The 26,171-nt window shown below is 39.1% G+C and overlaps 3 protein-coding genes and 1 long non-coding RNA gene across 4 annotated transcripts; 2 read left to right on the top strand and 2 right to left on the bottom strand.

Annotated features, from left to right (window-relative positions):
* Positions 1 to 490: 490 nt before the first annotated feature.
* On the bottom strand, positions 491 to 2,915 carry LOC145423097 (uncharacterized). The gene is made up of 5 exons (XM_080295254.1): positions 2,774 to 2,915; positions 2,388 to 2,522; positions 2,037 to 2,093; positions 1,708 to 1,848; positions 491 to 1,604 (listed from the first exon to the last, which is right to left on the bottom strand). Exons 1-5 carry the CDS (start codon positions 2,774 to 2,776, stop codon positions 1,476 to 1,478), a joined length of 465 nt encoding a protein of 154 aa, XP_080151380.1. The 5' UTR covers positions 2,777 to 2,915; the 3' UTR covers positions 491 to 1,475.
* LOC145423098 (uncharacterized) lies at positions 2,600 to 3,444 on the top strand. The gene is made up of 2 exons (XR_013904205.1): positions 2,600 to 2,739; positions 2,893 to 3,444. It is a non-coding gene; the product is annotated as an uncharacterized LOC145423098 (long non-coding RNA).
* A 3,554-nt stretch (positions 3,445 to 6,998) lies between these two features.
* prpf6 (PRP6 pre-mRNA processing factor 6 homolog (S. cerevisiae)) lies at positions 6,999 to 23,709 on the bottom strand. The gene is made up of 21 exons (XM_026154288.2): positions 23,481 to 23,709; positions 22,820 to 22,982; positions 22,565 to 22,683; positions 22,366 to 22,444; positions 21,319 to 21,495; positions 20,654 to 20,782; positions 20,431 to 20,525; positions 20,175 to 20,331; positions 19,757 to 19,919; positions 18,932 to 19,050; positions 18,605 to 18,823; positions 11,775 to 11,897; positions 11,550 to 11,671; positions 11,244 to 11,382; positions 10,990 to 11,109; positions 10,002 to 10,178; positions 9,710 to 9,843; positions 9,323 to 9,414; positions 8,602 to 8,716; positions 8,324 to 8,450; positions 6,999 to 7,850 (listed from the first exon to the last, which is right to left on the bottom strand). Exons 1-21 carry the CDS (start codon positions 23,666 to 23,668, stop codon positions 7,698 to 7,700), a joined length of 2,910 nt encoding a protein of 969 aa, XP_026010073.1. The 5' UTR covers positions 23,669 to 23,709; the 3' UTR covers positions 6,999 to 7,697.
* On the top strand, positions 15,132 to 17,126 carry LOC145423096 (E3 SUMO-protein ligase ZBED1-like). Its single transcript, XM_080295253.1, has 2 exons — positions 15,132 to 15,564; positions 15,848 to 17,126. Exons 1-2 carry the CDS (start codon positions 15,279 to 15,281, stop codon positions 16,867 to 16,869), a joined length of 1,308 nt encoding a protein of 435 aa, XP_080151379.1. The 5' UTR covers positions 15,132 to 15,278; the 3' UTR covers positions 16,870 to 17,126.
* Positions 23,710 to 26,171: the final 2,462 nt, after the last annotated feature.

The following is a 26,171-nucleotide window of genomic DNA, read 5'->3' as shown; positions in this document are numbered from 1 at the left end:
CCACGAATCTCTGTGGTCTTGCTCTTTTCTTCCTCTTCATTCTTGTATCCGCGCATGTCCATCTCAGCCTTGTCTTTCTAACTTTGCCTCCAATCCACTCAACGTAAGCTGGCCCTCCAGTAGACTCATTTCTAATCTTGTCCATCCTTGTCACCACAAATGAAAATCGTAACATTTTCAACTCTGCCACCTCCACCTCCTATATTTTTGTCTGCCTTCATTACCTCTGCTCCTTGCATCCTCACCTTTACCCCCTCTCAGTCACACACATGTCTTGCTTCTTCTGACTTTCATTCCTCTTCAGTGCACACCTCCACCTCTCCAGGCTCTCATCCCCCTTCTCACTACTCTCACTACAGATCACAATGTCGTTTACAAACATCACAGTACACAGAGACTCCTGCCTGACCTCATCTATCAGCTTGTCCATCACAACTGCAAACTACAAAGTGGCTAAGAGCAGATCACTAATAAATAAATAGCAGATTGGTTGGGGTTTTTTTGCTACACTTTATTTAAAATATAATGATTTAGCCAGCATGTATTAATATCTGCTTTATTCACATTTAGCTTTTTCTTGTGACCTCTTTATGGAAGCTTTTTTCCGTCACTCAGAAAAAAAAAAGTAGTTAGAAGCTAAGTTAGAACTTTTTTCACAAAACGTCAAGTTACTGACTAAATGTTTTAAAATTGAGTGATTTGTCATGAGTAGAAAATTTCAAGACATCACCTGAAAATTTTGACTAACAAAAAAAAATTAAATTAAAATAAAAAAAATCTTGATTGACAGAAACAAGCTTCTATATGTTTCCATTCTTTACAATAAAGACATTGTGCAATATTTATTGAATGACATTTTGTAACACTAACATTCATTCCTTAATCAAAATAATGAAAAAAAGGATGGTTATATAATATCTTGCAACAAAAGTCTATTGTAGCTGATACACCTATAGCACCCCTAATAATAATAATTAATTAATTAATATCATTATTACAATAACTGCATAGGCTCACTTCAGAATAGTATAAATCAAACATGTACAAATTTTATTATGTGGCACATACTCAACTATATAACCGACATAAGAACATTTTTGGGTATGATGACATGTGGTTTGCAAACACAAAACATAAGAGTTTGTACAACAGGAGAAACTTTTAAAATGGTCTAAAAGTATCTGAACGCGTCGATCTTTAGCTTATCTTTGCTTACTATATAAAGCTATTCCATAAAATGTAGCAATGCTGACATGCAGATGCTGGTGTAGCTTTTAATACACAAGACACTGAGAACTTGACAACAGTAAACATTCATGACTTTGCTTTTGAAAAATAGCTGTCTAAACACAGTCACTGATTGGTCACATGTAATATTCGCTATCTGTAGCAAGGAACACTGTGTAAATTCACCTTATGTCTTCATGAGAAAGTAGCACAGGCCTATAGGAACCAGGGAGATACATTTCCTACTTTTAAAGCACAGAGACACTTTGAAGTTTTTGCCAGCAAGTGATCAGTGCCTTGATAACTCGGATTAACCTCATCCTTTTTCTCTTCTTTCCTCGTATTTTCTGGACAGCTGAACAAGAGGTTTTATTTCCCTGAAAAAAATGGAAAAAGAAAATAGCACAAGAGCGGTTTGGCTTGTTTTCTCACTGTGCGGTGGTGCTGGGGGCTCAGAAGAACACATTAAAGTCATCTTACCAAATACTGGGGACGGCAGTTTTGCACAATTAGCTGCTCCATGCTCTCAACTGGCTTCTCCAGGTCAGATTGATTTTTGCCACTCCCCTGACACCGCATCTGCTGTGTCATACCATAGATGGAAACCAGGATGCGACGTGCCTGCCATGAGATAACAGCCCAAACGTGTAGAAAATTAAAAAGGTGGAATAGTCCATCTAGCATATCAGTCAAAGGTTGAAAACTTCTTCTGTATTTACCCAAACGTAAATGTACAACATGTGCCACGCAGGTTGTCATTTTTACCCTGTCCATGGTGCTGAAAGTGCATATAATGTAGTGCCACTTACCTTTCCTGAGGGACAAGGGTCTCTCTCTTTAAATTTATTCGCTGAAACAGTCAGATTCTGCAAAAGAAAAAGCCCAGTGTTGAGTTATTTAAGACATTTATTTGGCTTGTGATGCAAAAGAGAGAGGGGAGAAAGAGCTTTACTTGAAGAGCAAACACTGGAGGGCAGCCTAGCACATGTTATTAACTCACAAGCTTTATCACAGCTGTAACTGATTGCAGTGAACTTGCATTTAATGGTAGTTTAGTTAGTGGGGATGTCTGCCAATACAATACTTAAAACACAATCATTTTTAAATATCTACCACAGTTAATTAATCCCACAGTCTTATGATAAACTTTGCAATCATACCAGATTCTGTAGTTCAACGGAGATGACTTCTCTGTAGGAGCCCAGTATTTCTTTATAGTTACATCTACTTTTCCCACAGGAGTAGGCCAACAAGACAGCCACCAGGACACTACGGAGCAGAGTTCCAGTCAGACACTATGAAAAGAGAGCAGTGTTACAACTCTTCACACGCAACCAAGGAAAACAGGCCACGAATCATCGCTCAATTTGGCTCCCGCTGAGGCGCACAGTGCGTTAAAAGCATCTGTCAGTTTCCAGCTGTCTGCGCCACCTGACATCTCGACCAAAGTCGAAATAACCACATTAATATACGTCGGTGTGCACGCTTCATCAGCAGCAGCTCATTTACTGCGTAAGTACGCACCAGATGTTCAAACTGCGCTTACCATTTATCATGTTTTTCTGCAGGATCTTCAGACGAGCAAACCCATCTCTAGTCGTGACCGTCTTCGCTCATGGTGAGCTCCAAACTTTCACTTTTTTTTTTCCTTTGGCTCCCCTTCAGTACTTTTGCACTACCTGTGGCGGAGACGTTAATACGGCGACGGGTAGACTTCCGATGTGGCGCTCCGTGGCTTCCAACATTACCAAACTGACTGCTCCTATTTCCTTCCCCGTCATGGATTGCTGACGCCGGGCTTAGGATTTCACCAAACTCCAGTCCGATCAAGTCAAGGACAACTTCTGCAATCAATCATTTGCCTCCATCCTTTCGGTTTCGTTGGAAAGACACGACGCGGCATTTATCCAAAGCGCCGATTTAAACTTTTTAAAAGCTTGTTGTGATAGCAAAAGAAAAAAAAGGCAGCCTACAACATAAAAAATGGAATGAAATACCAGAGAGAGCAGTCAAAACTATGACCCTGCATGGGAACTGCTCGGGAGGATGAATGTCACTCTTAGAGTGAAAGTGTGGGAAATCATATCTCACAAACAAAGTGTGCAGTCAGAGTTTGAGTTGACATTTAACTTACAGCACAAGAAAAAAAAAGTCTTAGAAACCAACTTGTTTGGGAGAAACAGTGAATTCTGCAATAAACTTTGTCTGTTTATTGGATGCCTGCAAAGTATTTTTAAACACATTTCAGAAAAGATATGTAGAAAGGACAAAAATCATGGCTACATGATATAATCCTTGAGAAAGAGTTTATATACACTGTCATGTGTTTCTAAACAGATATAGCCAAATCTGGAGAAGACACAAAACATATAATTCCACAAAAATGTAAAGTGTTTAACAAACACAGCTACAGATAAAAACACCTTAATGTGTTCAGTTCAAACATTCTGTAAATGTGAAACTGCCCTTTTTAGATAGTTCTTGTATAAAATGCCTGAAATATGCATTTATTTCACAATTGTAACAACCACATAGACTGAACTCAGAACAATAAATCAAAACAATAAAGCATAATTTTTGATTTAATAGTACATTTTTACCACCTTCAATGTGAGCTATAAATATAATTCGTTAACAGAATTCTCATGTGTGCCAAATCCAGCTGACAGTGTGCTGGTTTGCTGTGAGATGACTTGAAATGGCTGGTCACAGGCAGCTAAAGAATGATGAACAGATCAAGCATCGTGAAAGCAAAATAAGTGCTTGTCAACACACCAGAGAACACATTTTCTCATTTAAAGATTTCACAAAAACAAATTCAAGTGTTACAGAGTAGGGCTGGGTATCGTCACTGATTTCTAGAATCGATTCGATTCGATTCGGATTCACAGGGTCCTGAATCGATTCGATCCACGATTCGATTCAATTCGATTCGATTCGAATCTGGGAAATTTTGCCTCAGACAGTCAGAAATGTTATAATTCAGATCAGTACATTTACATATTTTTGTATCTATAAAAAGGAAGCTGACACTTTCCAGACTTTATCAAAGGTGTGAGCATCACAGCAGATGCCTTTGTGTCAAAGTAGCTGAAGATAAAACACAGAAAAACATGAAGGAGGTTTTCCTGGCCTGGGATTTTGTACAAATATTCTGCAGTACATCAAAAACGAAAGAAAACCATTAATCAACATATGAACATTATCTCTGAAGTTACAGTGGTTTTATTAGAGACACAGCGTTTTGCATTTTGTATAATTTTAAAAAGTTTAAATTTGTTCAGAAGCCTATTGAATGGCAGAAATTAGGTTTTCTTTTCGGAAGTAAGTAAAAGGAAAAAAAAAACAGTGGCCGACAGCGCTGTAAATAACGGTAGACTTGTGCGTAACAAGCAAGCGAATAATGCAGAAAACAGATTTCGTGAATAGACGGGAAACTGTTCTTGAAGTACACTGAGAAAGAGAGAGAGAGAGCTGTGCATGAAGTGTGATTTTATTGTGGTGGAAGCAAAACAGAAAAAGTCAGAGGGAGTCCATGACGATGTTTTTGTGAAGCGTAGTTGGGATCTTCTTTTGCTGCTGGTTTGGTCAATATTGTTTGGAGAGAAATAAAACTAACAGCTTTAGAATCAGCGCAAAAAGGGCGTAAACACAAAGCGCGGACCCGCGGATCAGAATCAGCGAGCTGTCGGCTTTCAGCTCAGACCGTGTCCGTGCTGTCGGGTGAGAAAGGCGACATCTCACTGATTCTGATCCGCGGGTCCGCGCTTTGTGTTTACGTCTTTGTGCAGAAGCCGTGTACCTGCTCTCATTTACTGTTTTAAATGTTTGGTGGTTGTCAAAATTTTGTGACGTTTCACCTGAGATTCTTGAATTTTGGGCAAAATACATTTATATAAAAAAATCGATTCAGGATTTTAATGAATCGATATCACGTTATCCAAGCCAGAATCGATTTTAATCGATAAATCGATTATTAAAACCCACCCCTATTACAGAGTGAATATGGACGTTAAGTACAGACTCTCAGCTTTGAGTTAAACAAAAATATTGCATGAACTGTTGAAAAATCACAACCATCTTTCACAGTCACTTATTTTCAGCAGCTAGAATGTAATTTAATAAATTAATGTGGAATGAGTTTCCTACTTTGTGGTGTTTAGCCCAACATTTAAGTTTTTCATGACTCTTTCTGTCTTGTGTCATCACAACACTAGTGATTAGTGAAACTGGAAAGCATGTGTGTCTGTGCATCATACTGTTTCCAGTCCATTTTTTTATTAGATGCTGTATGCTTGATTTATGAGCCAATGGATGGCTGTGCCAAATTTTTTTTGTCCCGTCATTCCGGTAAAGGTTGATGTCAGTTTTATTTGTTTAAAGAATGGTGTTTCCAAACTGCTCTGGCAAAGTCTTTCCTTTTACTTTCAGGTATGGTTTGAACCTTGTCGTTAACCCTCTGTATCCTTATAATTAGAGCCCGACTGACTTAGTTGTATGCCAGTCTATTGGTATCTGCATTTGTAACAGCTCATAAATGACATAGAAGAGAGAAACGCCCTTCAACCACGTTGTGGGTGTTGATATTGCATAAGTTGTCCACCAGAGGGCACTCTGCAACTTCCCTATTCGCAACCCACCAAACGCAACAAGCAGCTGATCCGTGCAGCTTCAGGTAGGGGATTAAAAAAAAGTACCGTACACGTAACAAATGTTTATGTTTATTTTATGTCTTCTTTAAAAAAAAGAAAAAGATATCGACAAATATATCGCAATATCATATTTTTAAAATAACAAATATCAGTATCGTCCTAAATATCAGTCAGGCTCCATTTACAATGGAAAGGATCCCAGGATCATCCACCGGTGTTGTCATCCATGGAAATGTGGACTTTGTTATGTTGCAAAGTGCCTTGGTTTGTTTTTTTTCCTGTCTAAATGATTTGGCCTCTCTAATGCACTCGCTATCACGCTGAAGGAGCTGTTTTTTCTTGTTTTGCAGCTGATATTTGGTCTGTTACACTTGTACTTAAGAGCTCTTTTGATGGCACGTTGTGGTTCACAGCTGCTTTCCAAACACATCACTTGGAAACATCTCACAACCTTTTACCGCATTAACTTGTGAAGAAAAAAAAATAGAAGCAGCTCACAAAACAAAATAATAAATAAAAACAGAACACTGTAAAAACACTGGACCAGCTCTAACTCATCAGTGGTATTGGACACCCCTTGAATTAAAGCTTATAAGTCTGTCCTTTAAGTCCATATTGATTATATAACTGTAGCTTTTGTTACATTTTCAGTAACAAAAAACTGCCATCTTCCTACTTGTACACAGAGCTGAATGTTACCCAACTCCAACTCCACAAAGCTATTATAGCCTGCCCTGTTTATCTTTTGTTGCCCTTCTTCTGCCTAACAAGCAGAATACCAACACTGACCAATGGGAGTGCAGACTGTGATATTTGATTGATATCGGTAAAGTTAGTCAGGTTGTTAGCTGAACTAGGCAGACCTTTGGAAGAATTCTGTGGTAATATATTAAAATTTAGATGATGCTGAATGATCCAACACGGCAGAACTATAAAATAACAGCAGGGATTATTGGATAAAAAAGATGGGAGACACTCTGCATGACTCTAAACCAAAGAGAAGAGAACGGCAGATTTACTATGACATAATCATTTATTTAATAAACCTGAAAGTAACCTTTTATACTCAGTAATATTCTAAAAAGGTGGATTTAAAAATGAATGAATGAATCACTAGAATGGGTGTTTTTCTCTTTAATTATTCAATGCACATGCGACAGCTGCTTACTAGATGATTCATCGGTTGCATCTTCACAGCAGAGTTGCAAAGGGAAAACAATGTATTATTTGCCAGAAGGCGTGTGGGACCTGAAGCAAAACAAAATTCAATGTTTTAACAAAACAAAACAAAACACACCACCTCTGATCTTCAACATCAAGCAGAGCATGACTCAGGAGGTTTAAATAATAACAGAAAAATGCTGTGAAATCCGAGAGGACACCTAAGGGTACTCTTCTAGCACTTTTAGGAGAGTATAAGACAAGGATTTTAACAAAGAAGCCAAATCACAACGATAGCTGAGGCCACACCTTGAAACCCCATACACACAGACAGATCAAAAACGTATCCACAAAAATCTCACATCGCAGCCAAAGATCTCCTTACTGCATATCAGGATGAAGAGGGTAACCATCAGTCACTTTGATTTTTTATTTTTATTTTTAAAAAACATCCACAGATTCCGTCACTTTGACGTCAAATCATTACTTTCTCCTGACACATACAACAACAAAAAAATGTAAGGGCGTGTGTAAATACTTTAAATCTGCCAGAGATGGGCAAGTCCTGGTACAGAATAAGCATGTCAATAGCTGCTCACTTCTATACTGGTGACTGCCAGAGTCCTCCAGGTGTTTTCAGTCCAAATTTCCCCACTCTCAGAATGTGTTCTTGATCTTGCTGGCTACCTGTGCTAAGATCTCTCCTGTCTTCTTCTGCCAGTTTAGTACATGTTTGGACTCGGCACACCACAGCTCTCCATGACGGGGCTCTGCATTCTCACAGCGTTTTCGCACCTCTTCCTGCTGCTCCTGAAGCATACAGAGCAGTAATGTTATACAATCACAGCACAACACATGGACCGGCCACACAAACAAGTGACTACCAACTTTGTGAAGAAAGGAAAAAAAAGCAAGAATGTATACCATAAATCATGCAGCTGGAAAAACTAATTACATGTTTATCATGTATGATTTCACATGTTTACTGCACATTTTAACGACTGAACATAAATCTGAAAATTTTAAGTTTATAGCAGCTGACATATCCACTTCATACAATAACACTAAGTAATAACAAACAATTGATTCACAACCAACGCCTGGAGTAAAACTGGACCAATGCAATCAATACTGAGGAAAACTCACACAGCTACATGAAGAACTAGAAAACTCCACACAGAAAGCCCCCAGCCAGGCAGCAGGTTTGAATCAAACTTCAAATGATTTAATCAACTTATTAATGCATGAACAAAATAGCACAAGTCTAGACACCAGATCCTTACCTCTGTGCCATGCTGCAGCTCAAACTTGTAGAAGAAAGCCCAAGCATCCCCCAGATCTGGCTCAATCTTTACGGTCCTGAGGAACCACTCTCTAGACTTGGTGATCTTACGCTCACTCCAGAACAACCTGACATATGCAGAACATCTCAAAATGTTAAGAGTTTCATACAGAAAGGTCTGCTGAATGTAAAACACCAACAAAATACACATTTTTATATTGTAGGTTATCACAAAAAGTAATAGCTATTACTAAAGGGAGTGAAAAGTTCAAGTCATACTTGGCTACAGCGAGCAAGACGTGTGGATCATGTTCACACTTCTTCAAAGCATCCACACTCTTTGTCTTCCTCTGGGGCCTGGCCTCCAAAAACACTGCCTCAGCCCACAGGATACCTTTGAAGGAAGAAAATAAAAGGAGATTGAAATTTGTGCATTAAAGTCCAATAGTGCCAGTGCAATGAACGAAAGTTAAGTCTGCATAAACGTGAAGGGCACAGAGGAAAACAAACCATCTAAAGCAGGGATCACAAACTAAATACCCAGGGGCCAGATTCGGCCCGCCAAAGACTCCAATCTGGCACAGCCTACTTCAAAACGATTTTATGTGGTACACGGCGCTCGAAAATCTGTCAAATGTTTTAGCAAGACTTTGCTAAGCTACGAACCTGCACCGCTTGATGGATTGTCTGAGTATTATGGCTATCGTAGGCAGGAGCCTCGCGGAGTGATACGTACTGTGCTTCAACATAATATTGCCGTATTGTGTGTGTTTAACCTCTTTTAAGTTTTGTGGATATTATACATGGTTATGCTGAGGATATGTCGGCCAATTTCCACTGGAAATGCCTTTTGGTTAAACTGTCAAATTTTTATATAACTTTAATCCACATAAAAAACAGTTGCTTGTTTAACTGAAAATACATTGATGTTGGGTTTTTTGCACTAATACAGGTTCAGAAAAACAAAGCTTTTCCATCTATAGCAGCATTTTATACACACCTGAATTTGGGCACTCCTGCAGGGCTTTGGCCATCAGCGTATTGGCAATGTTCTTCAGTCCAGCCCTGTACTCCAATCTGACTGACTCCAGCCTGATTAATAAGATCATATGTACTTTTAGATGCCTTTATTTCAGAATTTATGGCAATAAATGGTGTTGGTGTTATATATGTTCTTGATGTGCCAGTTTCGGTTGATGTGGTTTTGCAAAAGCAAATTAAGCCTGCTTCTAGTTTGGAGGCACAAATATAATGTTTTCCAGCTGTAACTTTTTACAGGTTTTCATGGATAGGAGAGAAAAAAAACCTGCATATGCTAAAATACACTGCTGCGCAGGTGACCTTTTCCAAACTCTTCCTAGTTCCTTGTTGTCGTGTATTTTCTTACCACAGCTCAGCGGTCTGGGGATTCTTGAGCCGCGCCTTCTCGAGGATTGCTCTGGCTCTGGTCAGCTGTCCCACTCTCTCTTCCAAATGTGACAGCAACAACCACAGTGGCACAGAGTGGGGACACTTCTTTAACTGTACCAATGAAAATAAAAATCCTTAACCCTTACTCTGGTTTTTAATGATACACTCATTTTCATCAAAAAATAAAACACTTCCTTCCTTTGCATTTGTGGTCAATCCAATACTACCGGTAAAACAAACCCACGCCCCAAACATAACCCCATCCTCACCCCTTGGTTATAGGCCTCTCTAGCTTTATCCATATTTTCACATTGCTCCTCGATTTGGCCTCGCATCATCCAAAGCTTAGGGAAGTCCTCGTAGTGCTTCAGGGCCTCGGTGCACAACTCCTGGGCAGCTTCTATGTTTCCCAACACCCACTCCAATTTCACTGACTTCATAAACACCTGTAGAGATTACAAATACAAATGAGACCTATGAAGTTTTATATTTGCAAATGCATTGTAATACACCTGAAACAGAATAATGTAAAACAAGGAAAATGCTTATACTGAACCCCAGTACTTGCAAGTCTATACATCAGTTTTATCAAATGCCAACTTGCTAAGTTTTTGCCTAAATGCTTAAGTGGTTAACACTAAAACTTTGTGTTATCTGATAGGACAAGCAGTACAGCAAACATTAAGGCAGATTCTCTTACTCACATCTGTCAGCATACAACAAAGATAAAGGGGAGTGTTACCAGGTCACTTGACAGACAGAGTGGTGGTTTAAAAGCTTGGCTGACACATCTGTCAGCCTATGTGGTACTGAACGGCATAATCTGTGGAAAACCTGCAAGCCTGAACCTGACAGTGTTCCCAGAAACAACCTCAAGGAAATTGCACCATTATGTAGAGAGCAGTGGTTTCAAAACAGAAAAATAAACTAACACTTGAATCACTCATCCAAAATGTGTCAGAGTTCAAAAATTAATAACACTACATGAAAAACACAATGTAGTACAGTTCATAAAAGGCCAGTCAAAGTGAAAGGACAGGATTGATTCAATGCAAACGCAGTCATACTCAGTGCAAGTGACATGAGATAACCTGAACAACTTGATTTCATTAATCTTCTTAATAGCTTTTTAGGCAATTCTATAATTCAACCAAGTATTAAAAGCTCAAACAGAAAACCAAGTATTAACTTTTATCCTTTCTACGAAGTAACCTTTACAATAGTTCCCTACTCTGAAATTCACACAGATACACTTACCCTGGCTGTTGGTGCACTGCTGCGGGCCTTGGCTAGCAGTCGACGGGCTCTTTCATACTCATTATTCTCCGACTCCAGTTTGACAGCAGCAAGCCAGATCTCTTCACTGTTTGGGTTAGCCTATGAAAACAGACAGAGGAGGACAGAGGGAGAGGAGAAGCAGAAGACACAGGATAACAGAGTTAGACATAGGTATACATAGATTACTCTAATATTTGACATGCTGTATCGAGAAGTGAATGCTTTTTAATTACCTGGAAGGCCAGAGCAAGGATGCTTCTGGCTGCTGGCACATCCTCAGCAAGCCACTTGGACTTGGCACCCATTAGCCACAATACCTCTGCTTTGGGGCAGTGAGCCACAGCCCTCTGAAGTAAAGCCTCCAAGGACTCTCTGAGAAATTAAATGTGCCATGAAAGAATAATGGATGCGGCGGCGACGACGAAGCAGCAGGTCATAAAGCACAGGAGCAAAAAAGAATAAATAAGTATAGCGATGCGAAACAGCAACTGTCACCTTCTGACTGCTAATGTTTGCATTTGGAAATTAAAGATTGTCACCTGGTGCCATGGTTCTTCTCAAAGTAGGCAGCTCTAAGCCAGACACTTTTTTTACTTGGGAATACTTGGAGAGCATGGGCGTAGATGGCCCTGGCACACTCCAGCGCCCCATGGGCCACACACTGAGGCACAAACACACAACCATCTCATTGTTAAATTTAACTACAACAGCAAGTATGTAAAAAACTTATTTTAAAAAACCCAAACTAATCTCTCTATACTTACACTCTCGGCATCTTCCATCCAGGTGTGTTTGCGGTCCTCCTCCTCAATTCCAATCCCTATGACAGCCCTTATCACAGCCTGGCAGGTAGCCACACTACTTGCTTTGTCACACTCCTCTGCGTCCTGCAGGGTATGAACAAGCATTTAGAAGGATAGACACTTTGGTAGAAGAAGAAGGGTGCAAAATTACTGGATGAACTGCTGGTATCAATTCTAGGTAAGCCATTCAAATGAAATGATAAAGTGATTAACACAAAAATAATTCTAATATTAATTAGAAAGAAATTTTAAAACTGACATCAGAACACCTGCAGATTTATAAAATAATAATAATATTAAAGCTGACAGACATTAATAAGCAAATATTTGCGGTGACAAGAAAAAAATACCACTGGCAAAAAAAAGAAAAAAGAAACAAATAAAACAACTATGCAAAAGAGGAATTTCAGTTAAAGCCAATTACTGCAAAACAGCTGTGTACTGCACTAAAGAAAACATTAGACACAGTGGTGTGTTGTTTTGCATCCAGATGAAACATTACTGGCATCTCTTTGAGGATCTTGTGTGAGTTGTTTGCTGTTCTCACAAACCATTCATTTAACATGTCCCACACTTGGCAAGTGGATTGCTGGGGAGCCAAGGAAGAGTAGGGTTGACTTCAAAGTTGTTTGGATAAGTGTTCCGCATATTCTGGCTAAAAGCCGTTTTCTCTTCACAACAGTGAGACAGGTAATGTGTAAACAGGCAATTCTCTGGAGCCTTTAGGGGACTCTAGTCATGTAAATGTAAAATAAATCAGTAGTTTGTCTTTGCAAGGTTTTAATTTGCTCTTGCAGACTTACAAACTTAACTCCACAGCAAAGTCTCTAAAAGAGTAAGTCCAACAACAACCAATGAACAATTCGCAATAACAAGTTCGTATGAAATCTCCCAAAACAGATCCTCGCTTCAAGTTTAAGTGCAGCAGGCTGTCCAGCGTGAATCTTTGGGCCTTTTCAGAAACAGGATACGTCACATTATTGGCTTCCTCACTTAGTTAACCCTTTAAGACCTACCATAGAACCAAGTCCGCCAGAGCTTATATTATATTTTTACATGCTGTAGAGCCATTTTTGGGAGCATTTCAAGTTGATATACATCAATACAACCATTATAGCTCAAATTTAAATAATATGTCTGCATTAAGTGCATAGTAATAACATAATTTGCAAAAAAGTGCAATAAACTACAAAAAAATTTAAAATCGTTTTTGTTTTTTTAACATATATTTCTAGTTAGAGAAATTTAAGAGGCTTACCCCTCAAAACTGCAAATACAAAAAAGTTGCACAAAATAGTTTCCCACCACAGGAAATTTATTTTAAAGTGTCTTCATAGTTTTATTTTTGAAATACACCAATTTTTATATACTGCAGGAAAAATGAAAATAAATATTATAATGCAAATTTGCAAAAAAAAAAAAAACAGCATATGCATCAAAATAAACTATTTCCAGCAGTGCAATACGAGTCCTAAGCATCCCAGAAACGACACAGAAAGTCATAAAGTCAAACATAACTTTTAAAAACACCAGTATAGGCTCATAAGGCCCTGATGGTAAAAAAAAACTACATTTCCGCAAAATGACGTCACTTCCAGTTTCGGGCAGGTCATGGCGGACATGCGATAGTTCGCGCTGTTGGATATAGGAAGTGTTACAAATAGCTAGAGCTGGGCGATATAAGATTTTTTCATATCACGATGTTTTTTTCATTTCAGGCGATAACGATATCTATCACGATATAAGCCAAATAACTATATTTGTAAGATTTAAATGTGCCGTTGCTCACAAGTAAAATGTGAAATAATCAGCAGCTTGTTTTTATTTAAATATTTATTTCCCATAATAAGTTCAACAGGGTAGATGTACTTAAGGAACATGAGACTTTTTCAGATAAATAAAGGCAAATATTGCAAACTACACAAAAGGCAGCCGCTAAAGCGTTTAAGTTTCAAAATAGAACAAATGAAACAGACTAAATTGTCAATTCCACTTAGAAACAAAATATTAATTCTAAAAATAAATCTTAGTTTGTTTTACAGAAGAACAGACAAAACTGACTAACTTTTGTCAATATCAAATAAACTGAGAACTAAAAGGAAATTCTCAATCTCTTCTTGTTGTATAGCTTAGCTTTTCAAACAGTTTTAACAGTTACTTTAGTCTGACAAAAGCCGAATGACGAATTAGCGCTTCCAGTCAGAGACTGAGGCTACGTCCACACGTACACGGGTATTTTTGAAAACGGAGATTTTCCGTTTTCGTTTTAAAAAATAATCCACACATAATCCACACACCGTCCACACATAAAGGCAGAAATGAAGGAAAACGCTGCTATGAACATGCCGAAGCAGCAGGTGGCGCTAGATTCCTAACCGTGCAGAAATGTTGGCCAATCAGAAGTCTAGAAGCCTCGGTGGGAAAAAGTAAACAAAGCTGGGGCATAGAAGCAGAACCGAGTCGGGGCATAGAAGCAGAACCGAGTCGTATGTGTGGAGGGACAGTAACTGTGTGTATATGTAAGGATTTAAACACTGCAGAGAGTACAAGTAACAGTAACAGTATTGTAGAAATTCATTTCACCGAAACAATAACGTGGCGCACAGTGTGACGTCAAAAAATGCGCACACCTTTGACGCTGCGTTTTCTCCGTTTTTCTAGTCCACACGTAAATGCAAAAACGGGAGTTTTCAAAAAGCTTCGTTTTCAGTGACCAAAAACGCCGTTTACGTGTGGACGAAAGGTGCAAACTAGGGCTGGGCCATATTATACCGTTCACGATAATACCAGTATAAAGTTCGGCAACGATAGGAAAATGAAATATCGCGATAGAATGTGGGCAAAATGCGCATGCGCAGTGCCTTTGTTTTCATACGCACATGGCAGAAAAAGTATGGCGGCAATGGAGGATGACACGGACGAAGGCGCGTCTTTGAATGAAGCGGGTGAGCCAGAATTGGTCAGTAAAAACGGTGCAACTTCGGTGGTGTGGAAGTGGTTTGGTTTTCGTCCATCGGATACCCACCAAAGCAAAATTTTTTGTAGAACATGCAAGCGGGCCATCGCGGCGAAGGGAGGAAACACTACAAACCTATTTTATCATTTGAAGCAGAAGCACTCCTCTGAGTACAAAAAAGCCATTAAAGCACGTGAAGAGTTGTCCGCTTCAACTAGCGAGGTGGTAAGACCAAAGAAGATGACTCAACAAACAATCTACGTAGCTTTAAATAGCTCCATGCCTTATGACAAAAGTAACAAACGCTGGGGGGAGCTAACTAATGCAGTGACACATTGTTTAGCCAGGGATATGATGCCTATTCAGAGTGTGGAAAGAGAAGGTTTCAAAAAGATGCTTAAAACGTTCGATCCACGCTACAAGCTACCCACAAATACTTCTCTAAAGTCGCCTTGCCTGCTTTATATGAAGAGATCCGTACTGAGGTGTCAAATGCGTTATCCACGGACATGTGGTCAAGCCGAACATCAGACCCCTACATGAGCCTCACAATACATTATGTGGACAAAGACTGGAAGCTACAAAACAAGTGCCTCGAAACATGTTTTTTCCCCGAGGACCATACTGGGGAAAATATAGCCAGAGTCTTAAAAGAGTTCCTCAGCTCGTGGAATCTTCAGGAGGAAAAACAAGTGTGTGTGACGACTGACAACGGGGCCAACATTGTGAAAGCCGTCGCACTCAACAACTGGACCAGACTTTCATGCTTCGGACATCGCCTGCACATTGCAATAGGTACGTTTTTTTGTTTTTTTTTTGCTATAGGTAAGTTAATTATAACGTCAGATTAAGAACTTATTGTATTAGTTTAAATGATGGTAATAATACTGTTTGTGTTATTAATCTCTGAATGTGGGTAGTTGTACTGCAAGATATATATATATATATATATATATTAGAGAGAGAGAGAGAGATGTGTGTGTAAATAATTGTGTGTTATACAACTTAAATGTCACATTCCACACCGCATTAATAGTGCTGTTGAAACTGTGTTTCCTTTTAAATGTATGTCTTTTAGAAAGAAGTGTGAAGGACCCAAGGATCGAACGAGCAGTTGGAGTGGGAAAGAAGATTGTTGCTGCTTTTGGCCATAGCTGGAAGCGCCAGCGAGCTCTGCAGGCTGCCCAAAAGGAACTGGGCCTACCAGAACACAAACTCATAACTGAATGTTGCACTCGTTGGGGTTCAAAGCAGAGAATGATCCAACGGCTGCTGGAACAAGAAAAAGCTATAACACAGGTTTTAGCTGCTGATAAAACCACAAGGCACCTCATGTTGACATGGCAAGACATTGAAGTGCTTGACTCGGTCAGCACTGCACTGAATCCACTCCTAGAGTTTACAGATGCTTTCTCTGCTGAAGAGTATGTAACCATTTCATGTGTTAAGCCTGTTCTTCAGATGTTTAACAATGACATGTTAAAAGTAAAAGAAGGTGACACTGAGCTGACCAAAGACATCAAAACAGCAATACTTGACTACATGAACAAAAGCTACACAGACAGTGTCACAGAGAGGCTTGTTAACATGGCTTCTTTCCTTGATCCACGGTTTCATACAGAATATTTCAGTGAGAGAGAAAGCAAAGCCATCAAAGTTCAAGTCATGAGTGAACTAGAGCATCTTGTCCCACACCAGGGTATCACAGGTTTTTCAGAAACACTTCATACATCTACTGGTGACCAAACAAATCAGGGAGCTGTTAAAAAGCAAAAGAAGAGTCTCGGGAGTTTTTTGAAGGGACCAGTTAGTGGCAAGATGGAGGTAACTGCAGAGAGGTTATCATCTGAACTGAGATGTTATGTGAATAGTCCACCAGCAGACAGTGAGTGTGATCCTCTTTCGTGGTGGAAAGTTCACACAGTAAACTTTCCCCACATCAGCAGATTAGCTAGGAAATACCTCTGCATTCCAGCAACTAGCTCTGCATCTGAAAGGTTGTTCAGCACAGGTGGAAATGTTGTAACTTGTCAAAGGTCCTCCCTTAAGCCCGCATCTGTGAACATGTTAGTGTTTCTGACAAAGAATCTTAAAACTTGAAATGTAGAAAAACTTCCAGGAGCAGTAGCATAATTTATCTGTTTTTTGTTTGTTTTGTTTTTACTCAAGAGTTTGTGCAATATTATTATTTGACTTATTGATTTTGCACACTGCACTTTTGTTACAAAGCACCTCTTAAGTTTTGTGGATATACATGATTATGGATAACCATGTATATAACAGGATAACCACTGTTGAATTTTGTGTGGCTGTAATGCACGTTAAAATAAACAGCTGCTTGTTTAAACAAAAACAAATTGATGGGGTTTTTTTCCACTAAAAAAGTTGTAGAGTTGTATTTTGTTTTGCGTCAATTATATCGTCAGTTATATCGTTATCGCAAATTTTCAAATCTATATCGTGATAAATATTTTTTGCCATATCGCCCTGCCCTAGTGCAAACGCATAGAAAAATCTGCGTTTTCAAAAATACCCGGGTACGTGTGGATGTAGCGCATGCACCAGTTTATTGTATTTCCAGACTTGCTTTCGGCACAATTTACAGTGCACGCTACTCTGTTTTTTGTCAGACTTGAAATAGCCGAAATACCTTCACACTACGGAACTTCTATGGCTCTTCCGTTCGACAATCTCTCCGGCATTGGAACTATCATCTGTTTTCTCTTCGGTAACCTTCGGTCACGCTCGGTTGATTTCTCTAGTCGGCTCACTCTTTTCCTTAATTACCCGGGCGGTAGGGTGGCTGGCTGCTTCCCAAACAAATACACATGTGCGGCTTGGCACTTGTGCTGTACGTAACAAGTCACGTGACGTGACGCTGCGGCTGTGATTGGTTCGGCTCTGCGCTACGTAATTTGGATTGGCTGTTCTTTTTTTTTTTTTTTTTTTTTTTAAGAGGACAAGAGCGGCGAGGTCTATCGCGATAGTTTAATTTTTCTATCGAGAAAAAGTTATATCGCGATACATATCGTTATCGTTCTATCGCCCAGCTCTACAAATAGCTGATCGGATCGGCAAAGCGTGTTTCTGGAATATTATGTTTTTGTTGCTGCAAGTGCTTTTTATGCAATTTTTAAAGCTATGCGTGGAAGGAAACTGCAACCTAGGACAAGCTGATGGCATCAAATGTAAGTTCAACTCCTCCGGTTTCATATGCAAAAAAAATTATTGCACTAGCTTAAACGGTTGCAGTGCTACCGGGATTTAAAAAAAGTTACGCAAAACGGAGCGTGCCTGCTCTGACCGGCTTTAAAGGGTTAAAGTGATTCCCTCATTCAGGCATGACTCACTTTTGTGCTAGTGTTTTTTGTGTGCTGTAGTGATCTTACTGTTGCCATCTTGGTTAAAAAATGGGATGTGACAAAGACGAATGAGCATGCCTGTGAAATGGCTTGTTTATTGGCTGTTGCCTGGTCAATCACAAGTTGTTAGCCAATGAGCATATCTTTTTTTTTTAAGGAAACATACTCAATTTTTTTCCCTTCAGCATGTCCTGAAATGAGTGACTGATCCCATTAAATCATATTGAAAATTTAAATGCTAAGAAAGCCATTTTTTCCATTTTGACTTTTTGTGACTTTTTGAGTCCTCAGCTTGATAGCTGAGGACTCAAAAAGTCACAAAAAGTCTGTTAGCCTTCAGATCGAATGCAGGTTTAAAGCACATCACAGTTCAAAGTGGGAGCCACTCATTTATGAATAAAAATAACAAGCAATTTGGTCTCCCTTTATCTTCTCAGTCATTTCAAAGAAAACAGAAAGCCCCAGAAACAAACCTGTATCCACTGTTCTCTGTTGATCTCCACACCATTGGCACGCAGAGAAGTGATGGCTCGGTCAATGATCTTTTCGACCATCTGAGTGTTCCCATTGGCCTCCTCCAGCTTCGCAGCAGTGATCCAGATGTGGCGATCAGTGGGGATATTCTCTCGAGCTTTGTTCAGGACACGACGAGCGTTCTCATACGTCTCTAACCGGGCCAGTGCCAGCCAGAGCTAGAGAGGACAGAGAGTTAGTTATAAAGTTCATTGCATATGTTCATATATTGTGCTGCACTCTGAGACATTCAGTCCAATTTCCAAATGTTCATGTTGGTGAAGTACCTCCACACTTGTAGGGCAACACTCCACAGCTCTGCTGAGCATGATCCTGGCATCCTCTGGTTCCTCCAGTTCAACAGCTGTCTTCCACAGTCGAACTGACTTGGATACATTTTCCAGCGCTATGACAGGGAACAGTTAAATAAGTACTAAGTTATTTTGCTGATGCTTTTTATTTTGAATAACTTCAATGCAAGAATTCATAAAAACAAGAACACAAAAACTATTTAACAAAGATCCTATAGAGCTCAGAGAACACACAAGCACAGACAACAAAAATAAATAACATATTTTCAACAGTGTCAGCTGGGATGGGAGTGTGCTTTGTATGTAACTGAGAAAAGTAGAGCAGAGGCAACTGAACATGTAGAGGCGGAGTAAGCTCTTCCTCAGAGGAAACGCTGATCCATCTCTGTCAGTGGGGTATGCTGCTGGGAAGTGTTAATAAGCGTTTGTGTGTGTGCGTAAGTTAGAGCATTGACACCATGGTCTCGCTTTGACAAGAAGCCAGAAACACAGCTGCCAAATGTAACTGTGATAAAATCTTTTGTTGCAACCTTATGAATAAAGAAAGTGAGCAGATCTGTGCGGGTGATTTTATAAGAAGATAAACAGATTGAGACTGGTCTTGAGTTTTGGCCCTGCAGAAATTAAGTTTCTTTCTTTTGGCAGAAATGGTTCATTCTGATATGCATTGCTGGGAAGGCGCATGAACTTCGGCTCATATCATAACAGGAAGACGAATTTCTGGTAATCTGTGAATAAATAAACACAAACACACAAAAAAGCTTTTTGTTAAATATTGGAGGGGATAAACGACAACCTTACCCTTTCTGAGGACTCGTTTCTTAGCCCTGACGTCTGTCTCCAGCTCTGCAGCTCGGATATAGATGCGCACAGACTGTGGAAGGTGACGGACAGCCTGGGCTACCACCGCTTTGGCTGTGTCACCAGGCTGGAGCCTGGCAGCCTCCAGCCACACATCCTCACTCTAATCCAAAGGGAAAACACTTATTTAAACAGGAAAGCACAAACCATTGCCCCCATTTGCAACTTATTCAAGAAGTAATGTTACGTCTTAAATTTAAGCAGCTGTTACATTATAATACTAGCGATATACTAATACCATATTCTAAGAAATGCAATCTTAGAGATTATAGGGTTAATTTGAGCAAAATATCCAGAAAACATCAGCATCCTTGTGTTGTCATTTAATAGTTTTATTGTACTGTTTAACTTCCTTTACCTTCGGACACATCTCTGTGCCTTTCATGATCAGGTTTCTGGCCACCTGCAACTTCCCAGTCACCTCCTCCAGCCTGGCAGAAGCAATCCAGGCAGGTGGGTGATGGGGATTTGTTTCCCTCACTGATTTCAGCAGCAGACGAGCCTTCTTGATGTCACTGAACAAGCAGAGCCACAAATAAGCGATTAAACACATATACACACAGCAACTTCTTTTACACAAATATAGCAATCTGATGCTGTCAGTGTCTCTCTACCTGATGTCTCCTCCATAAGTGGGGATCATAGAGTTAAGATCTGTCAAGTAACCCTTGGGATCCACTACTGTTTGTCCACTCACTGAGTCAGACACCTGAATACAGAAAACATGTAGACAAAGGGATAGAGAATAGTTAAGTTGTTTCTATCAGTATAATGGCAGCAGCATGAATCCTAGAAGAAAGTAAAAGTGAAAGTTGCGCTAGGTGATGCATCATTTACCTGACTGAGCCTCATATCCATGAGTGTGTTTCTGGCCTGACCAATTTTCCTCATATCCAGTTCTCCGGTCCCTGGTGTCATCAGACCAGGTGTCATGCTTCCTGGATAAGGTGTGTTCAGACCTCCCAGCTAGTAGAGATAGGAAACAATGTCAACAGAGAGGAGCAACACAGTCTGTGAGAAGTCTGTCATGGCACGTTTAAACAGCTCTTGAAACAAAAGCCTGAATCATGTAACACTTTTCTAGCCAATGCAAAATGACACAAATTACTTCAATCTTTTAATTTAAAGTCAAGCAATGACTTTTTCTCTGTTAGGAGGCTATACCTCTTAAAAAACTCAACTTTTTAAATCAGCACGCATGTCTCCATTTTCAATTCATGGACGTCTACCTGCATGCACAGGTCAATGAAGTGTCCCTTTCAAATGTATTTTAAATGCCAACAAAGTTCGTGTGACCAATTACTGTAGCAACAGGTGTCCAGTCTGTTAAACAGAGAAAAACTGAGCAAACTGCTGTAACTGGAGAGTAACTTTTTTTCCAAGGAGATATCCTGACTCCTGCTGGGCCATAGTGAAACTACACCCTGAAGTTTAGTGAAGTGCACTTGGAAGTAAATATGAGTTACAAAAATTATTTCTATTTGTATACACAGTATACTGACCCCTTGCAATGGGTCAACAGAGGTGTGGTTCTCTCCACTCTGCAAGTGTTTGGAGAAGAAGCTGTCGGGGACAGGGGTGAGCTTCTCATAGCGGGGATTCCTCTGGCGCTTGTTTCTGGCATCTCCCACTTCAGGAATGCTCAGCCATTCCTCCTCTGACACCTCTGCAAGCTTCCTCTGTAGAGAAATAGTAAAGAAAGATGTTGGAGAAAAGAATGGGATGTGAGCATTGCTTTCATTTACGATTGTTTGATAATACCTGAGTACCTAAGCTAAATGTGATTTACTGCACAGAATCTGCAAATATCTGTACTGATTAAAATAGCACCTCTATTTTAATCAGTATTTTATTTCCTCAGTAAAACAAGAAGAAAAGGGAACACTGTTTCAGAGACAAACATGCAAGGCACTTTTCACTACTAGGCTATGACTAAGCTATTTTCACAGAAAGATCTTAGCCTGGGAATTCATTGCTTAAAAATCATGAATCTAGAGACTATAACCGATCCTGCCTGTGGCTATCTCATTGTACAATTCTTCCATTTAAAGCACAGTGTATGCTGTACTGCCTGCACATGCTTACTATTTGCACATCCTCTACAGAGAAAACAAAAAAGCACAGTATGACAAGAGGGGCACCACAATGTCAACTATATATTTCATTTGTGTAATATACTGGGACATTTATCATTAAAGCCATTTATAATTAAAGCCATTTTTTTATATTAGAGCTATTTTATTATATTGCATAACTTTGCAATATATTGAAATATTTAATTTATTTTAGTTAGCTGCTGTTCTTACAGTCTTGGAGAAACTCTGATCACATAATTTCCTCAGGCATTAAAAAAAGCCTTCTGATTCTGATTCAACCAAAGAATTGCATTGGATAATATTAATCCTTTTCTTCTGTAGATATGATAATAAAGCCAATAAAACCAAAATGCATTTAAGATGCTTTTAGTGCAAAAAGAAGACAACATTAGATTTTTTAACTCCATAAATGATACTGAAGAGAGGTTTGGAATATTAGGGTCAATCTCTTACCTTTAAATCTGAGAACTGCTGCTGAATCTTTGGTCGCTCCATACGGTATTTCTCAATTTCCTCCTTTTCTCTCAGCTCCCTAAAATACAACGACAACCATGAACAAAAGACTCCTGCAATATAAAATCCATAATATATTTGAAAACAAATACACTGTGCATTGATAAACAATTAAACAATAGACTCTTTTTTTTGTAACCTTCTTTCTTTGCGTCTTTCATCCATCCTCTTGTCCAGCGCTGCATATATAGCATCAGCTTCCTCATCATCTTTCTCATAGGGCCCACTTGAGAACAAGCTACCTGCATAACCATTAAACTACAAGAGAAACAACAAAGTATGACAAGATTATCAAATTAACTGCTCATAATAAAAGAAATTGGCTTTAAAATTGTGACTTGATCATTTAAACTCTCAGAAAAAAAAAACTTTATCTACAACAAATCACAGATACCTCATCATAGTTGGTGTCATTCAGATCTTCATCATCATCATCCTGGTTCTTTTTCATTTGGTCCCCGACCGTCCTCTTTCCAGGGGGTGCATGCCGGTCATCCACTGGATCATTGGCATCACGAGCAGGACCGATATCAGATCGGGTGGTGAAACCGGTGGCACTGGAGGGAAAAGCATTCATTTAAATGTGACATAAATAAACACAGCCAGGCCAAAATTATACCGCGAGGTCTTTACTCTTCTCTATAACACAGTGACATAACACTATTTTGATCACTATGACTTTTTAACTTAAATTTTGCTCGCTTGTCTAAAACAGATTATATATTAGAGGACTATGGATTTAGGAAGAGCATATATTGACATTTAACTCTATTTGAATTAAATTTCAATTTAACAGTTCACGTTTGGCAAAGCAATTAAATCATAAAACCACTAAACTATTTAAAAACTTCATAGTCTGGCGTACTTGCCATGGTAAAGGAAACGATATGCACTTTATTCACGTATAAATTATATATATATATTAACCAATTAATTAATGTATTGTAAAACTACCTTGTACTTAAATTTTACTCATTATTAACTTGGGTTAGTACGATTGAAGAAAAAAAAAAGGGTCAATCTGGCTAGCAGCATGTAGCTTTAAGTTAGCTCACCCTCTGCCGAGACCGGGAACGTAACCGAGCGGAGCAGGCATCCCTAGAAACGGCTTTTTCTTTTTCCCCATGAGCGGAGAGGCGAGGGGCATTATCGGGGGCCCACCACTAGCCCCCGCCGCCCCGGTGCCTCCCGCAGAAGTTTTGGAGACAATTTTAGGCGCTTGTTTTGCACCAGTGCTAGCCATCGTTGCTCACACGACGAGACGATGCAGAGCCGGATAAACAACAGTCGAGCTTCCGCTCCGAGGAAAAAGAGGCCTAAGGTCTAGAAACGCCTGGCAGCGCCCCCACAGGACTGGCGGATTATTAAATATTATTATTACTATCTTTATTTTACATTGTATTCAATACTATTTTAGTTTAGTTATAGCAAAACTGTTATACATTAACTATTCTGTTAATATTTATTGTTTTGAATGCAACTTGCTGTGAGACTATGTGGATGAATTTATTTCTTTACTTATGTTTTCAGCAGATTGAAATTTGCACAAAAGTCACAAGAGGGCACCACATCCTGAAAAATAATGCCGCTATGGAAACTCATTGAACTCAAGGGCCCGACTGTTGCTTCACAGCAAGAAGGTCGTGGGTTCAAATTCATTCTGGAGCTTTTCTCTGAGGAGTTTGCATGCTCTCCCTGTGTCTCCATGCCTTCCTCCAACAGTGCAAAGACAAGCCTGTTAGAATAAGTGGATGGATGGATGGTGTTGCATAAACTATCATCTGACTTTTGTGTGAAAACACCAAAAAGCTACATATTGTTTTATTCTGAGATATTTGTACTTCATTCTACTTAACCCCAATGGTACAAACATCCTGGCAGTTCCCTGATAATCAAATACCGAAATAAACTTCTCACATTATTTCATTCATTTATTTTATGGTTTTGTTTTCCCATAACAATATGTCATAAATGGACCACCTGAACCTGACCACTTGATGGGACACATGGCACAGAAACACCCTAACTGAAACACACAGTGGTAAAATAGCAGTAATGGCATTTTCAAAATGGAATACTTACATGCATACACTAACTTAGACATGTGTTAGCATATTAAAGTCCCAACCTATTTAACATTATGAGGGAAAAATATCCATTATCCTCTATATAATGTGGATATTCAAACTTGAGACAGGAAACTGTAATAGTGGTAATTACATATTAATATGGCATTTCTGGGTTTCCTCCCATAAGATGAAATTAGTCTATAGGCTACAACACTGCGCTTCAATCACATTTAACTTCACTGATGCACAGTCTGAGCCTCGGCTCAGGCTTTTACATTTTTCTTCATTTACATCGCCTGAAGGGCAGACATTATATTACTCCCGGGAGAAGATGCTATGATGAAAATGGACTGTCAGGCACATTAGCCGATATATAGCTCACGCAGGACTAATTTAAACACGGAGCGTAACTCAAGCCTTTATTTCATCCAGCTATTGTATGGCCTATTTTATTTTTCCCTGATTATTTCAATGATTGTTTGATTTCAACCGGAGGATTTTTATAGTCACACATAGAAATCAGAATTATGTCAAGCCTGAATTGACAGGGAAAGGTGGTAGAGAAAACCCCACATCATATATCTACAGTCTCTCATAGTCCTGAGCCATAATCCACTTCAGTCTCATTAATGATAAATTGTCTTTAAAGTATTGGCCTATATTAAGAGTGAGAATTTCTCAGAGCCTGATCCAAGCACACGTGTAGTACCAAGATTAATTTGCACAATAATTGATTCATTATTCTCTGCTACATGAGTAATGGTTACTATACCTAAATGAATAGAAAAGGTGTCTCCAATAATCTGATTTACATATTGGTAACAAAAGTGTGTTTCCATAAGCATAAAGCACCTAGCAGGAATCCACAAACCACCTCACATCCAGAAACGAACACATTCAAATCTGCAGTTGTGATGGCAGTGGAAGCAGAAGATAGCGGATATCTGCTCCGGGGCTGGGAAGACTGACTGAGTAACGGCGGTCTCGCCAGAGATCATGCTATCATCATTTCCTTTGATGTGCAGCCATAAAACATTTGGCAATGCTTCCTGTAAATGCAACTGTGAGTTGGAAGCTGTGTCTCGCATTAATAAAGTTTAAAAAAATGACAAAAAAAAACAATTTTTTTTCTACTTTACCTGCATCATAGACAACTTGGCATCATGACACAGAAGTCTAAAAGGGACTCATTTGACTTCTACAACTCATCTGCATGAAAAAGACAACTTCCTATATATGTTTGTAAGCAAACAGATCATAATGGAGACCAAGATTTTGACTGACTTGACTTTTTTTTTTGCCTAGTCATTGTTATAGAAACCCTTTTTTTTTTAGAACCAAGCAGTGCTGAAGGACAATAATTTAATGGCTTTTTTTTGTTGTTTTAACAAAGACTAATCACTTCAGTTAGCAAGAAAATGCATTTTGTGTTATAGAGATTCACAAAATAATATCTCTAATTTCATAATAAATACTTTAATTTGTGATCTGGTGATACACTGATGCTTGACAAACAAAAGTGTAATTGGAAGAATAAAATGTGCTCTAAACAAGTGAAATTACAAAGAGAGTAATTGTGAATATTTTAATGGGTGCAAGCATACAGTAATGTGTGCATTCTTGCATGCTTATTCGTTTACGTGTGGGCCAGTTTGCATGGATGCATAACTGAGTTTA

The sequence above is a fragment of the Astatotilapia calliptera genome, chromosome 20 (assembly GCF_964374335.1).
Source record: "Astatotilapia calliptera chromosome 20, fAstCal68.1, whole genome shotgun sequence".
In the NCBI taxonomy this organism is placed as follows: Eukaryota; Metazoa; Chordata; class Actinopteri; order Cichliformes; family Cichlidae; genus Astatotilapia; species Astatotilapia calliptera.
The sequence above is the reverse complement of the archived record's forward strand: the minus strand, read 5'-3'. Positions and strand labels throughout refer to the sequence as shown.

Bases quoted from the DNA above. Each gene is read 5' to 3' on its own strand.
- LOC145423096 (XM_080295253.1), top strand. From the start codon at position 15,279: ATGTGGTCAAGCCGAACATCAGACCCCTACATGAGCCTCACAATACAT. The intron at 15,565-15,847 runs GTACGTTTTTTT...TATGTCTTTTAG, and splicing joins TCGCCTGCACATTGCAATAG to AAAGAAGTGTGAAGGACCCA.
- LOC145423097 (XM_080295254.1), bottom strand. The intron at 2,094-2,387 runs GTATGATTGCAA...TTTCTTTTGCAG, and splicing joins CCGTTGAACTACAGAATCTG to AATCTGACTGTTTCAGCGAA. The intron at 1,849-2,036 runs GTAAGTGGCACT...ATCTCATGGCAG, and splicing joins ACCCTTGTCCCTCAGGAAAG to GCACGTCGCATCCTGGTTTC.
- prpf6 (XM_026154288.2), bottom strand. From the start codon at position 23,668: ATGGCTAGCACTGGTGCAAAACAAGCGCCTAAAATTGTCTCCAAAACT. The intron at 11,898-18,604 runs GTTTGTTTCTGG...CATACCCTGCAG, and splicing joins ACAGAGAACAGTGGATACAG to GACGCAGAGGAGTGTGACAA. The intron at 8,451-8,601 runs GTATGACTTGAA...TGCATATGTCAG, and splicing joins GTCTTGCTCGCTGTAGCCAA to GTTGTTCTGGAGTGAGCGTA.